This window comes from Hemitrygon akajei, chromosome 2, assembly GCF_048418815.1.
Source record: "Hemitrygon akajei chromosome 2, sHemAka1.3, whole genome shotgun sequence".
Classification (NCBI taxonomy): domain Eukaryota; kingdom Metazoa; phylum Chordata; class Chondrichthyes; order Myliobatiformes; family Dasyatidae; genus Hemitrygon; species Hemitrygon akajei.
In genome coordinates this window covers 207,652,858-207,669,027 of record NC_133125.1, presented here as the reverse complement: position 1 = coordinate 207,669,027, position 16,170 = coordinate 207,652,858, and the positions used below count along the sequence as shown (strand labels likewise).

Genomic DNA, 16,170 nt, shown 5'->3' with positions numbered 1-16,170 from the left:
GCCCTTCTAGTCCGTGCCGAACGCTTACTCTCACCTAGTCCCACCGATCCGCACTCAGCCCATAACCCTCCATTCCTTTTCTGTCCATATACCTAACCAATTTTACTTTAAATGACAATACCGAACCCGCCTCCACCACCTCTACTGGAAGCTCGTTCCACACAGCTACCAGTCTCGAGTAAGGAAATTCCCCCTTGTGTTACCCTTGAACTTTTGCCCCCTAACTCTCAACTCGTGTCCTCTTGTTTGAATCTCCCGTACTCTCAATGGAAAAAGCCTATCCACGTCAACTCTATCTATTCCCCTCATAATTTTAAACACCCTTATAAAGTCCCCCCTCAACCTTCTACGCTCCAAAGAATAAAGACCTAACTTGTTCAACCTTTCCCTGTAACTTAGGTGCTGAAACCCCGGTAATATTCTAGTAAATCTTCTCTGTACTCTCTCTATTTTGTTGACATATTTCCGATAATTTGGTGACCAGAACTGTACACAATACTCCAAATTCAGCCTTACCAATGCCTTGTACAATTTTAACATTACATCCCAACTCCTATACTCAATGCTCTGTTTTATAAAGGCCAGCATACCAAAAGCTTTCTTCACCACCCTATCCACATGAGATTCCACCTTCAGGGAACTATGCACCATTATTCCTAGATCTCTCTGTTCTACTGCATTCCTCAATTCCCTACCATTTACCATGTATATCCTATTTTGATTATTCCTACCAAAATGTAGCACCTCACGCTTATCAGCATTAAACTCCATCTGCCATCTTTCAGCCCACTCTTCTAAATGGCCTAAATCTCTCTGCAAGCTTTGAAAACCTACTTCATTATCCACAACGCCACCTACCTTAGTATCATCTGCATAATTATTAATCCAATTTACCACCCCATCATCCAGATCATTAATGTATATTATGTATTGTAGGAAAAGACTGTGGGACTTGAGAGGTTAATGGGTTGCTATAAGCTCCCACTGAGCAGGTGGTATTTGGTGGGGTAGTGGGCTGTTAATGTAGCAGAATGGATGGCGTCGGGCCAGGAAATGGAACAATGCAATCGGTCCCAGCTCGTCAACCGCAACGCGTCCTATATTGTCCTGTGGTAACTGTACCATGTAGGCATGTAGAGGCAAAACAGGATGTCCTTGTACCGTGTAGGCATGTAGGGGCATTGTACAGGACGTTATTATGTCATTGTTTTAAGAAGATATTAATTGCTCCCATTGTTCTAAGGGGATATAGAAAGGGGCCAGGGGCTGTGAGGTGAGAAGCAGGAGAGAGAGAGAGAAGAGAAGCAGAGGAGAGGAGAGAGAGAGAGAAGACAAGCAGGTAGACAGAGAGAGGACGACATGCAGTCCGTGGAGAAGGACAACAACTAGCAAGACCAGAAGGAACCCCAGGTGGGGACGAAACATCCCAGGTGAAGACCGCGTTCGCTGGCGTGGGTGCTTCATCACACCTGTTCCTGGCCCCGTATGAGTCGTGTGGGAGTGGGATTAACCACACGTTGATAAGTATTGCTTGTATCGGGAAAAGGGCAGTTGCATAGCGTACGCATTGATAAGTGTTGCCTGTATTGGGAAAAGGGCAGTTGCACAGCGTGGGTAGTTAAGCTAAGCCGCTTTTCGCAATGAAGTGTCATTTATGCTAATATTTTACTTTGCCAATAAACAAGTGTAATCCTGTGATCTGGTGTACAGTCTCATTCTTGTCGCGGGTACATTTTCTCTGATACCACGGTCCTGCTTGGTCGGATAACTTTCCGTCCATAACAATTGGCGCTGCGAGCAGGGTATCAGGATGAATTTGTTCCGCCGCAAGAAGGAGGCCACTCCCGAACAGTTCCTTATTCCCGGCTGGACGGATAATTCGGCCGGGTTCGGGATGCTGGCAAATACATTGTCCCAGTTGGGCTCTCCTCTCAGTTGGGAGGATCGCCTGCTACCACGGGAAACCCCTATCGGGGAAAGTGTGGCACGGTTATTGCGAGAGCTGAATTTTCCGAAACAAAAGGGGTCCCTGACGGATGCTTTTTGGCTGCTGGCCACAGCCCTGAGGCATCAATCAGGAGTGTTATCTGCTAGGACGAAGGAATTGGGTGGATTAAGGGAGGAAGTTGAAGCATTGCAACAGAGGTGTGCTATGATGGGCGAAGTAGTGCGCACCAGTCAAAATCGGGCTTCTGAGCTGGAAGAAACGGGGGTCAAATTGGCATGTAGGGCCCTCCAATTGAAACACCAGTTGTATAAGCAAAAGGGATCTATGTCCCCGGATCCCGCCCGAGTAAGGGCAATGTTAGTAAAAGGGGATATAGAAAGGGGCCAGGGGCTGTGAGGTGAGAAGCAGGAGAGAGAGAGAGAAGAGAAGCAGAGGAGAGGAGAGAGAGAGAGAAGACAAGCAGGTAGACAGAGAGAGGACGACATGCAGTCCGTGGAGAAGGACAACAACTAGCAAGACCAGAAGGAACCCCAGGTGGGGACGAAACATCCCAGGTGAAGACCGCGTTCGCTGGCGTGGGTGCTTCATCACACCTGTTCCTGGCCCCGTATGAGTCGTGTGGGAGTGGGATTAACCACACGTTGATAAGTATTGCTTATATCGGGAAAAGGGCAGTTGCACAGCGTGCGCGTTGATAAGTATTGCCTGTATCGGGAAAGGGCAGTTGCACAGCGTGGGTAGTTAAGTTAAGCCGCTTTTCGCAATGAAGTGTCATTTATGCTAATATTTTACCCTGCTAATAAACAAGTGTAATCCTGTGATCTGGTGTACAGTCTCATTCTTGTTGCGGATACATTTTCTCTGATACCACGGTCCTGCTTGGTCGGATAACTTTCCGTCCATAACAATTGGCGCTGCGAGCAGGGGATGACATTGATACCTGGGATGGTGATATCTGGTATGATGATGACGACCGATATCCGGACCAACCATCTTACCCACCGTTCCCGGGCCCTGGCTCGGGAGAGGATACCGCCCAAGCCCAAGCCCGGCCGGCAATGGTCACCACGTATACTTATCCTACCCCCCAGGATGAGGCGGAGGGAAACGATTTTGATTCTGACTATGCTCAGGCCGAGGGCGATGCGCGGGTAAGACCGGGGGAGGCCCCAAACGCGGGTCGAAGGCAGGTACAATATAAGGATTACACCATGAAGGAATTGTCCGGGATGGGCCAGAGGTTCCGGCAGAAACCTTCGGAACCTTTGGCGGCTTGGTTATTACGGATATGGGAAGAAGGAGGGGGGCATATCTATCTAACTCCGGAGGAGTTGGTAGGTATGGGGACGTTAGCCACAGACCCTCGCCTTAATCAAGAGTTGCGGGGTCGGAGCGTCGACACTGATTATTTGTTCTATACTGTTACTGCAGCCGCCCATAGAGTCTTCCCTTCCGCTATGGATTGGGACCATAAAGTTGCGGATTGGGAGACGGGGGAGGAAGGAGCACAGGTGCTGCGGCAGCAAGCCCTGGCGGCTGCCCTATATGCCCATCGGCTGGTCCAGTGGGCCCATGGGGGAGGACCAGAGGATGAACTCTTCACCGCCGGTATGCAGACCCGCCTGGTCCGCTCAGCGGCTCCCGCATTAAGGGGAGTCGTATTATCAATGACGGGACCCTTGATCAGGAGCCCTATCGCCCGTGTTATAGGGGCCCTGCAGACTTTGTCTGAAATAGCCACCCCCCGTAGCCGGGCTCGGCCCGTGTCTGCGGATCGGCAGAAGAAAGAGGGACCGCCAGGACCGAGTAGGCGAGAACTGTTCCTCTCACTGTTGCAGGCAGGTGTCCGTAAGGAAGAAATAGATGGTAAGCCCACCTCTGTCCTGCATGCATTGTATAAGACCAAAGTGAAGGGAAAGGTGGAGGGAGGACAGGGTCTGAAGAGTAATGATGTGAGCAAGTCGTCCCCTTCCCTTTATCCCAGCTTGGACGATGTGCAACAGCTGGTGCGTAAAACATTGCAGGAGGAGGCGGCTAAATGGAAGGCACCAGTGCCATGTAAAGAATAGGAGGTTGGCGGGGTCGCCCTGGTGTATCGCATCACCACAGAGTGGACAAAGGGTGACCCCCGGCCTTATATACCTGTAATAGTCCACTGGGGTAAGGGGAATGACCAGCGCCATCTAGCCTTGGTTGATACTGGGGCTGAACATACGGTAATACCGGGCAATCCAGATAAGTGGAAAGGACCACCGTACCACATTGAGGGTATGGGAGGAGCTCTGACGCGGGCCCGAGAGATTTCGGTCCGCCTCACTATTGGCAATCATACCCCGGTGGTGCGGCGGGTACTGGTGGCTCCCACGGAAGAATGTATACTGGGTATGAACATCTTAAGAGGGTTACAGCTACAAACCACAAGGGGTGCGTTCACTTTTGGGATAAGGGCTACCAGAGTAATTGTGGGAAAGGCAAGGTGGGAACCGGTCCACATCCCCGCTCCTCTTTCTCCGGTCAGCGTTCCCCAATACCGCATTCCTGGGGGGCATGATGCCATAACCGAGACGGTACAGGCTTTGGTCCAGGAAGGCATTGTGCGACCAGCCACTTCCCCGTTTAATAGCCCAATATGGCCAGTACAGAAACCAGACGGCTCGTGGCGAATGACGGTCGATTACCGCCGGCTGAATAGAGCGGCTCCTCTATTGGCGGCGGCCGTTCCGGACATAGTAACTATTATTGAAAATATCGCCGCGCAGGAGAACGGGAGTTGGTATGCTGTGATTGACCTGGCCAATGCCTTCTTTAGTATTCCTATTAGCCCCGAATCGCAGGATCAATTTGCCTTCACTTGGAAGGGGCGACAGTATACATTTACCCGACTACCTCAGGGTTATCTCCACTCTCCCACCGTATGCCATGGATTGATAGCCCGAGACCTGGCAGAATTCACCACCATACCTAGTATTATTATTCACCATTATATTGATGACATTATGGTTCAGGGTTGTGATATGGACACAGTACAAGAGGCCCTGGAATCTCTAACCGCATACCTCACACAACGGGGCTGGGCGGTTAACCCCGCTAAAGTCCAGGGACCAAGTCAGTCAGTCGTGTTCCTGGGCATTCAGTGGCATGCGGGAGAGCAAGTCATTCCGGAAAAGGTGCGGCAGAAAATAATTAATATTGCCACCCCCTCTAACAAGACGGACACGCAACGATTCCTTGGGTTGCTAGGTTACTGGCGGAGGCATATTCCGCACCTGTCCGGCCTCCTGCGCCCTCTCTATGTGGTCACCCGGAAAAAGGCCCCCTTTGAGTGGGGCGAAGAACAACAGAAGTCGTTTGAAGATGCTAAGCTAGCTGTACAACAAGCGCTACCTTTGTCTCCAAGGGTACCTGGTGTGCCGTTTGAACTGCAGGTGACCGCCGATGTGGATGCGGCGCACTGGAGCATGTGGCAAAAACAAGCAGGACGGCGAGTTCCTCTGGGCTTTTGGTCGAGGAAGATGTCAGATGCTGCAACACGGTACACCGCTTTTGAGCGACAACTTCTGGCCTGTTACTGGGCGCTGATTGAAACGGAGCGGATGACTGGAGACGCACCTATTGTTCTTCGACCTAGCCTCCCCATCATGAACTGGATCCTATCGGATTCCGCCAACTTAAAGCAAGGGCGAGCCCAACAGTCCTCCATCGTTAAGTGGAAGTGGTACATTCAAGATCGAGCTACCAAGGGACCTGACGGAGTGAGTCGCATACACGAGCTGGTAGCCGAGCAGCCGTTGGAACCGAAACCAGTTGCTGAGAAGATCGATGTATTACCTACCTCACCCGTGAAGTGGGGGCGGCCCTTTGAAGAGCTAACCGACGAAGAAAAGAAACATGCTTGGTTCACCGACGGATCAAGTAAATGGGTGTCCGGCGTGCCGCGGTGGCGGGCAGCCGCTTATCATCCTAGTTCTGGGACCGAGCTTACTGAAGAGGGTACGGCCGGCTCCAGTCAGCTCGCTGAGTTGGTGGCAGTCACTTTGCCCCTGGATCACAGTAATGTAGAATCTGATGCTATGGGTCCTAGTGCTGTGGACACTGCTGTGTATTTATATACAGATTCGTGGGCCGTAGCCAATGGACTGACCGTGTGGATGCCTGATTGGGAACGGAACGGCTGGACAGTGCACGGTAAGCCCATATGGGGACAGGAGTTATGGAAGAAGTTGTGGGCAGCTGCGCTGATACGGACCATAACAGTATGGCATGTGGATGCCCATGATAAGCGGCCCACTGAAACGGCAGCTCATAATGAGCATGTAGACCTGTTAGCCGCGATCCGAAAGATGGACGTGCTGGCTCTGGGTCGCTGGGCCCATGAACAGAGTGGACATAGGGGAGAAAAGGGTACTCGGGAGTGGGCTCAGCGGCATGGGATTGCTCTAACAGGTGACACGGTAAAGGAGTTGGTGCACACTTGTCCTACCTGCCAGGAGGTAAAACCCCGTCGGGTGATGCAAGGTCCTCCTGCTGCAATAAAACGTGGGAAAGCCCCCGCCCGGGTATGGCAAGTGGACTATATTGGCCCCATGCCTGAATGTCGGGGGAAGAAGTATTGTTTGGTCATGGTAGACACATATTCAGGGGTGGTGTTGGCCCGCCCCAGTGCCAGAGCGGATCAAGACTCCACCGTGGCCGGACTTGACTACTTGATATCCCACTACGGTATCCCGGAAGAAATACAATCAGATAATGGGTCCCATTTCACCGGAGGACAAGTAGCCGACTGGGCAGTAGCCCATGGGGTATACTGGGTGTTTCACATACCTTATTATCCCCAAGCCTCAGGACTAGTGGAGAGGATGAACGGACTGCTAAAGGAACAGATCCGGTTGTTGACTCCCAGCCATACACTTAAGGGCTGGTGTATTGTGCTGCAACAAGCAGTAGACCGGTTAAACCAACGAGTGGGGAAGGGGGGCACCCCGTTAGAGCGCCTGTTTCCCCCTGATGGTAACCAGGTTGGCATTGACATTGAGGAAGACGAGGAAGAAAAAATGGTGCCTGTTGTAGGACAGCAGGTATGGGTCCGTTATCCTACAGGTGAACGCCTCCCGGGGGAGATAATTGCTGTAGCCCAGGGGAACACCCGTTGGGTGGCTGTGGAAGGGCACGATCGGGTGGAATGTTTAAATACAGAACGCCTGACTAACCGCGAATGACTGTTTGTTTTCAGGACTTTGATGATGCTCTTGTACGGCCTGCTGACCCTCCTTCTTCTCGGATCCAGTACCAGTTCTCGTATCTGGTTTTGTGACGATGGCACCGACCAGCTACACTTACCCGTCGGTGACAGCTGCATGTGTCATGCGAGTGGATGGAGGGTTGACCGGTTAACTTGTAATTGGTATCGAGTTATTGTTAAAGACGGTGGGGAAGTAATTAATCACCATATCCCAGACGGTGTTCCTGGATTTGCCCTATCATGTCCCCATGGCCGGAACCAGTCCGCCGTCTGTAAGCTGGCGGGCGGGTGTGCCCCGTTATATGGTGAGCGGATGGGAATCTATCTGTCCCGTCGGCGGCGAGATTCCCCTCCCCTTCTTCCCTCCGTCTTCCGAAATAATATGTTTTTGCGAATGAGTCATGAATACGCCCGTCGATTGAACCTAACGAAGTGTTGGGTATGCAGCACGGGCCCCCTGGATAGCGATGCGGGGGTGCCTATGATACAACTCCCTTTTCGTAGGGAGGAATATTGGGCGTGGGTACGGTTTAATAACAACACGGGGGAAGTAGATCCGCCCTCAGATAATGTTACCAACTTACCGATGTACCAGCACCTGTTTACGGGGTGGTACATTCCCGCTTATGATAAAGGGAGTGCCCCGCCGACCTTCCCGGTCGCGGCCGGGATAGTAGGTCGGGATTGTGTGTGCAGGCGTACGCGTAGGGGGATTAGGGTTGGTAACAGTTACTGTAACGGAACCACGACCCATACCACAGGTAGGGTACATGGGGGAAAAGGGGCTTTGAATGGTACGTATTGGATATGTGGTGATACGGCCTACCCCTGGTTACCCTATCTGTGGAACGGTTGCTGCTATTTGGCTTACGCAGTCCCCTACTTACACCATGTGACCAGACTGCGAGATCATCAGTCTGCCCGGGTCCGTAGGGGGCTGAGTGCTGCTGAGCTATTTTTCGGGGCTATTATTCCCGGGTATGGGGTAGTTAAAGTTTCGCGAGAAGTAGACAAATTATATGATTTAGTAGAGTCTATTGCTAATGAAACGGCCAAGGGATTGGTGGAAACAACTGGTGCGGTTGATGCCCTGACGTCCGAGGTGGTTGCCATCAGAACAGTGGCTTTGCAAAACAGGATAGCTTTAGATTTTCTGCTAGCTAAGGAGGGCGGTACCTGCGCTGTGATCGGCGCTGAGTGCTGCACCTACATACCGGACGTCACGGAAAATGTCACTAACTTAATACATCATGTACGCGAGGCTGTGGCCAATCTGCATAAAGTAAGCGCGGATATTGAGCGGGTTAAGCAACCGCACGAGGGTGGGCCTTTCTCTTGGTTTGCAGATTTATTTGGTGATTGGGGACATACTATTGTACAATGGTTTGTGTTTGTTATTCTGTTAATAATTTTTGTGGCTTTATGTGTTTTTGTGATCAAGCAGGTTATTCAACGCTGTGTAACCCCTCGCCGCCGTTGACGAGTTGGTACCGAAGGGGTGGAGTGTATTGTAGGAAAAGACTGTGGGACTTGAGAGGTTAATGGGTTGCTATAAGCTCCCACTGAGCAGGTGGTATTTGGTGGGGTAGTGGGCTGTTAATGTAGCAGAATGGATGGCGTCGGGCCAGGAAATGGAACAATGCAATCGGTCCCAGCTCGTCAACCGCAACGCGTCCTATATTGTCCTGTGGTAACTGTACCATGTAGGCATGTAGAGGCAAAACAGGATGTCCTTGTACCGTGTAGGCATGTAGGGGCATTGTACAGGACGTTATTATGTCATTGTTTTAAGAAGATATTAATTGCTCCCATTGTTCTAAGGGGATATAGAAAGGGGCCAGGGGCTGTGAGGTGAGAAGCAGGAGAGAGAGAGAGAGAGAAGAGAAGCAGAGGAGAGGAGAGAGAGAGAGAAGACAAGCAGGTAGACAGAGAGAGGACGACATGCAGTCCGTGGAGAAGGACAACAACTAGCAAGACCAGAAGGAACCCCAGGTGGGGACGAAACATCCCAGGTGAAGACCGCGTTCGCTGGCGTGGGTGCTTCATCACACCTGTTCCTGGCCCCGTATGAGTCGTGTGGGAGTGGGATTAACCACACGTTGATAAGTATTGCTTGTATCGGGAAAAGGGCAGTTGCATAGCTTACGCATTGATAAGTGTTGCCTGTATTGGGAAAAGGGCAGTTGCACAGCGTGGGTAGTTAAGCTAAGCCGCTTTTCGCAATGAAGTGTCATTTATGCTAATATTTTACTTTGCCAATAAACAAGTGTAATCCTGTGATCTGGTGTACAGTCTCATTCTTGTCGCGGGTACATTTTCTCTGATACCACGGTCCTGCTTGGTCGGATAACTTTCCGTCCATAACATATTACAAACAACATTCGTCTCAGTACAGATCCCTGAGGCACACCACTAGTCAACGGCCTCCAACCTGACAAACAGTTATCCACCACTATTCTCTGGCATCTCCCATCCAGCCATTGTTAAATCCATTTTACTACTTCAATATAAATACCTAAAGATTGAACCTTCCTAACTAACCTTCCGTGTAGAACCTTGTCAAAGGCCGTATAGACAACATCCACAGCTTTACCCTCGTCAACCTTCCTCGTAACCTCTTCAAAAAATTCAATAGGATTTGTCAAACATGACCTTCCACGCACAAATCCATGCTGACTGTCCCTAATCAGACCCTGTCTAGCCAGATAATTATATATACCATCTGTAAGAAAACTTTCCGTTAATTTATCCACCACTGACGTCAAACTTACAGGCCGATAATTGCTAGGTTTACTCTTAGAACCCTTTTTAAACAATGGAACCACATGAGCAATACGCCAATCCTCCGGCACCATCACCGTTTCTAATGACATTTGAAATATGCACCTGCTATTTCTACACTAACTTCCCTCAAGGTCCTAGGGAAAATCCTGTCAGGATCCGGAGATTTATCCACTTTTATATTCCTTAAAAGTGTCAGTACTTCCTCCTCTTTAATCGTCATAGTTTCCATAAATTCCCTACTTGTTTCCCTTACCTTATACAATTCAATATTCTTCTCCTTAGTGAATACCGAAAAAAAGAAATTGTTCAAAATCTCCCCCATCTCTTTAGGCTCCACACATAGCTGTCCAATATGATTCTCTACGGGACCAATTTTATCCCTCACTATCCTTTTGCTATTAATATAACTGTAGAAACCCTTTGGATTTATTTTCACCTTACTTGCCAAAGCAGCCTCGTATCTTCTTTTAGCCTCATTTACTCCATGCTGCCTATATTTATTGTAAATATCTCTCTTTTTCCTAACCAAGTTTCCAATATCATTTGCAAACCATGGCTCTCTAAAAATTTTAACCTTTCCTTTCAACCTAACAGGAACATAAAGGTTCTGTACCCTCAAAATTTCACCTTTAAATGACTTCAATTTCTCTATTATATCCTTCCCATAAAACAAATTGTCCCAATCCACTCCTTCTAAATCCTTTCGCATCTCCTCAAAGTTAGCCTTTCTCCAATCAAAAATCTCAACCCTGGGTCCAGTCCTATCCTTCTCCATAAATTAATGGCATTGTGATCACTGGACCCGATGTGCTCCCCAACACATACCTCCGTCACCTGACCTATCTCATTCCCTAACAGGAGATCCAATCCTGCCCCTTCTGTAGTTGGTACCTCTATGTATTGCTGCAAAAAACTATCCTGCACACATTTTACAAACTCCAAACCATCCAGCCCTTTTACAGTATGGGCTTCCCAGTCGATGTGTGGAAAATTAAAATCTCCCACAATCACAACCCTGTGCTTACTACAAATATCTGCTATCTCCTTGCATATTTGCTCCTCCAATTCTCGCTGCCCATTAGGTGGTCTATAATACACCCCTATGAGTGTTACTACACTTTTCCCATTCCTTAATTCCACCCAAATAGCCTCCCTAGACCACCCTTCTAATCTATTTTGCCAGAGCACCGCTGTAATATTTTCTCTGACAAGCCACGCAACACCTCCCCCTGTTGTCCCTCCGATTCTATCACACAAGAAGCAACGAAATCCAGGAATATTCAGTTGTCAATCACACCTCTCCTGCAATCATGTTTCACTAATAGCTACAACATCATATTTCCAGGTATCAATCCATGCTCTAAGCTCATCCACCTTTCTTACAATGCTCCTAGCATTAAAATAAATGCATTTAAGAAATTCTCCAGCTCTTCCGCTCTGTTTATCTCTAACAATGCAAAGAACTTTACTGTCTTCTTTCTCTTCCTTCTCCCATACATCTGTTCCTACACTTTGGTTCCCCTTCCCCCTCGTATCTAGTTTAAATCCACTGGAGCCTCTCTAGCAAACCTACCTGCAAGGATATTTGTCCCCCTCCAGTTCAGATGTAAACTGTACCGCCGGAACAGGTCCCACCTTCCCTGGAAAACTGCACAATTATCTATAAATCTGAAGCCCTCCCTCCTGCACCATGTCTTCAGCCACGTGTTGATCTTGTTACGAACCCCGTAACTGGGTCACTTACCTGCAAAGATGGAGACGTCCGTTGAAGTCTGATGGTACTATTTTTAACAGTATTTATTGATAAAAATACACAAAAATAATATCAATGCAAACATACAGATAATATACGTCGTCAATACTAAATCTAAAAGCGCGGGTATAATAATAATCAATAAGAAATAACTCTATCGTTGTCTAGGGGATAATATATTGTCCGATGGAAATATAAAAGTCACTCAAGTTCATTCAAGCTCCAGGCTGCAGCCTTTGGGTGGAGTCAAGAGAGAGAGTTTAAAACTTTCCCAGTCCTTTCATGATGTCAATCCTTCGAGAGTCGTTGGGGCTGATTTCTCCTTTGTTTTAGCTAAAGCCGTTCTTCCGTGGCAAGGCCCACCAATTCCGATGCAAATGGAAAAGGACGCACGTGGGCTTTCCACCGGCTTTCGCTATTATGCTGTTACAGGATTTCTCGCATTTCTTCTGGTGCGTCTGAAGGGGCTGTTCCCCCAGACCCTCTTTTATCCTGACTCAAAGGGTCTCAGATGTCAATCTGGGTGGAGGGATGCCTCCCCTCAACCAGCCCACTTTTGGTCATACCCTGAGGGCTTCAAATAAATATCACCGTACTCAATACACAATTCCGTCTCCAAGAGACAATGGCCGTTTCCCGTAGCTTTGTATCGCCGAGGTGCCAAGACATTCCAAACGTCTCTCTCTCATTTCCTGGATCTCCTGACCTGAATTAATAGCGATCTTGTGATTCTCAAAAAGGAGGGGGCTACTTTGGGACCCTTCGACCCCTCAGAGTTGGGCACAGGCGTAACAATCTGCACTGTCTTACTATTTCTAAACCCACCTGCACGTGGCACTGTTAGCAATCCTGAGATTGCTATCCTGGAGGTCCTGTCCTTTAACTTGGCACCTAGCTCCCTAAACTCACCTTTCAGTACCTCCTCATGCTTCCTACCCACGTCATTGGTCCCTACATGGACCACGACATCCGGCTGCTCACCCTCCCTCTTGAGAATATGGAGAACTCGATCCGAGATATCGCGGACCCTGGCACCAGGGAGGCAACAGAGCATTCGGGATTCTCGATCTCTTCCACAGAATCTCCTATTTGTTCCCCTAACTATCGAATCCCCTATCACTACTGCTCTCCTCTTTTCCCTCCTTCCCTTCTGAGCTGAGGGCCCAGTCTCGGTGTCAGAGACGCAACCATTGCAACTTGTCCCTGGTAGGTCATCCACACCAACAGTATCCAAAACGGTATACTTATTGTTGATGGGAACGGCCACAGGGGTGCTCTGCTCAGTCTGTCATTCCCCTTCCCTCTCCTGACAGTCACCCGGCTACCTGTCTACTGACTTCTAGAGGTGACTATCTGCCTGAAACTCCTGTCTATTTCTGCCTCTGCCTCCCAAATGATCCGAAGTTCATCCAGCTCCAGCTCAATAACACGGTTTGTCAGGAGCTGCAGCTGGATGCACCTGTCGCAGGTGTAGTCATCAGGGACAGCTGTGCTCGCCCTGACTTCCCACATACTGCAAGTGGAGCACTCAACTGCCCTAGCTTCTGCCTCCGTTCCCTACTCCTAAGCTAATTAGATTAATTAAAGGAGCTTATCCGGCCTTACCTCACATGGAGTGAAGCTCGTACTCAACCTCTGCTCGCTTTTTAAATTCCCCCGTTGATCTCAGAGGCCGACTTTCACGCGCCTGCGCGGTTCAGCCCAGTTCAAACCTTGCCTCTGCTTGTACTCGCCGAAGCCTGATTGAGTCAAAGCCGTCCCACTCTGCCTCAGTCCACTCCGACGATCAAATTTGTTAGACCTGTTAGCCTGACATCAATGGTTGGAAATTTGTTGGAATTGATTGCTAAAGATGAGATTACAGAGTACATGGAGGCACATGACAAGATAGGCCAAAGCCAGCATGGTTTCCTGAAAGAAAAATCCTGCCTGACAAACCTACTGCAATACTTTGAGGAAATTACAAGCAGGGCACATAAAGGAGATGCAGTAAACATGGTGCACTTGGATTTTCAGAAGGTCTTTGACAAGATGCCGCACATGAGATTGCTTAACAATGGGTAAGAGCCCATGGAATTACAGAGAAGTTATTGGCCTGGGTGGAGCATTGGCTGGTCAGAAGAAAACAGAGAATGGGAACAGAGAATGGCTGCCGGTTACTAGTGGATTCCCACAGGGGTCGGTGTTGGGACCGTTGCTTTTTACGATGTATGGAAATGATTTCGACTACGGTATTAATGGATTTGTGGCTAAATTTGCCGATGATACAAAGATAGGTGGAGGAGCAGGTAGTGTTGGGGAAGCAGAGAGCCTGCAGAGAGACTTAGATAGTTTAGGGGAATGGGCAAAGAAGTGGCAAATTAAATACAATGCCGGAAAGTGTATGATCATGCACTTTAGTGAAAGAAATAAACGCAGAGGTGCAAAGGGACTTGGGAGTCCTTGTGCAAGATACCCTGCAGGTTAACCTCCAGGTTGAATCGGTGGTGAAGAAGGCGAATGCAATATTGGCATTCATTTCTAGAGGTATAGAACTTAAGAGCAGGTATGTGATGTTGAGGCTCTATTAGGCACTCGTGAGACCACACTTGGGGTATTGTGTGCAGTTTTGGGCTCCTTAGTTTAGAAAGGATGTACTGACATTGGAGAGGGTTCAGAGAAGATTCATGAGAATGATTTCAGGAATGAAAGGGTTACCATATCAGGAACGTCTGGCAGCTCTTGGGATGCATTCCCTGAAGTTCAGGAGATTGAGAGGGGATCTCAGAAACATTCCGAATGTTAACAGGCCTGAACAGATTAGATATGGCAAAGTTATTTCCCGTGGTAGGGGATCCTAGGACAAGAGAGTACGAATTCAGGATTGAAGGACGTCCATTTAGAACTGAGATGTGGAGAAATTACTTTAGTCAAAGGATGGTAAATCTGTGGAATTTGTTGCCACGAGCAGATAAGGAGGCCAAATCATTGGGTGTATAGATAGGTTCTTGATAAGCCAGGGCATCAAAGGGTATGGGGTGAAATCAGGTGAGTGGGAATGACTGGAAGAATTGGATTGGCCCGTGATGGGAATGTTGGAGCAGACTCGATGGGCTGAATGGCCTACTTCTGCCCCTTTCTCTTATGGTTTTATTGTCCTATGTTTCATGTGCATACATTTGTCTAAATGTCTTTTAAAAGGTGTAGTTACCTGCCGCTGTCACTCCCTGAGGCAGCTCGTTCGATACACCTACCACCTTCTCTGTGTAAACATTGCCCTCAGGGCCCCTTTAATTTTTTTCCCCTCTTGCCTCACTTCCACAAACTTACTAACCATGCTCCTACACTCTCATCAAATTTATTAACATGAATAACAAACAGAATGGAGGCAGCAACGATGCCCGTGGTTCAGCAATCGTCACGGACATCCAGTGTGAAAAACAACCCTCCACTACCACCCTCTGCCTCCAACCACAAACCAGTTTTGTATCAGCTCACCCAGGACCTCATGCCACAGGGGCTGTTGGTGTGGGGTAAAGTTCAGTATTTGATATTCAAATTATCTCAGCAAAGCCCCAGCAACTTCTTCCATGGCTTCCCCACAAGGTCTGAGGACGGACTTGATCAGCCCCAGGAGTTCATCCAGCTTTACGTGTTTAAGGCTTCCAGCATCACCTCTTGTTTGTCGTGTTTCAGGACAATACTATTTATTCTCTTCCCTAAATACACCAGCTTCCATTCCAGTAAACACAGAGGAGGGGAACCAGACCTCACTTATCCCTCTTTGCTCCACACACAGACACTGAAGGGGAACTTTTCTCTCCCTATTTCTCTTCAGATTAATGGACAGACTGAACTGAGGGAGGATAGAAAGGGCCGAGGGCAAGAGGAGTGGAACAGGAGGGTGTTCCCAAGTAAACAGACATCTTGTGAGTGAGGATCCTGAAGAGAGTTTGGAGGGTTTCGGGATCTGCATGTTCCTGTTGGAGTGAAGGTCAGCACTGATGGGATGAGGGAACACGAGGAAATCTGCAGATGCTGGAAATTCAAACAACACACAAAAAATGCTGCTGGAACACAGCAGGCCAGGCAGCATCTATAAGGAGAAGCACTGTCGACATTTCGGGCCGAGACCCTTCGTCAGGACTAACTGAAAGGAAAGATAGTAAGAGATTTGAAAGTAGTGGGGGGAGGGAGAAATGCGAAATGATAGGAGAAGACCGGAGAGGGTGGTATGAAGCTAAGAGCTGGAAAGGTGATTGGCGAAACCCTTTCAGTGAACTGTGCATCTCTACACCCAGGTCCCTCTATTCCACAACATTAGATTTTTTTTTCTCTCTGCCCATCACCCTGCCTGTTCTCCTTCTCCCTCTGGTGCTTGCCCCCCCCCCCCCTTTCTCCTGAGGCCTCCCGTCCCATGATCCTTTCCCTTCTTCAGCTCTGTATCACTTTCGCCAATCACCTTTC

General features: G+C 48.8%; 1 protein-coding gene across 1 annotated transcript; it reads left to right on the top strand.

The window, feature by feature from the left end:
• Nucleotides 1-1,810: 1,810 nt before the first annotated feature.
• LOC140722180 (uncharacterized) lies at nt 1,811-7,925 on the top strand. The gene is made up of 4 exons (XM_073036974.1): nt 1,811-2,225; nt 2,873-3,954; nt 4,018-6,133; nt 7,179-7,925. The coding sequence occupies exons 1-4, from the start codon at nt 1,811-1,813 to the stop codon at nt 7,184-7,186; spliced, it is 3,621 nt and encodes a 1,206-aa protein (XP_072893075.1). The 3' UTR covers nt 7,187-7,925.
• Nucleotides 7,926-16,170: the final 8,245 nt, after the last annotated feature.

Coding starts and splice junctions, on each gene's coding strand:
- LOC140722180 (XM_073036974.1), top strand. CDS start 1,811: ATGAATTTGTTCCGCCGCAAGAAGGAGGCCACTCCCGAACAGTTCCTT. Junction 2,226..2,872: donor AACGGGGGTCAAATTGGCAT/GTAGGGCCCTCC, acceptor CGCTGCGAGCAG/GGGATGACATTGATACCTGG. Junction 3,955..4,017: donor TGGACGATGTGCAACAGCTG/GTGCGTAAAACA, acceptor TGTAAAGAATAG/GAGGTTGGCGGGGTCGCCCT.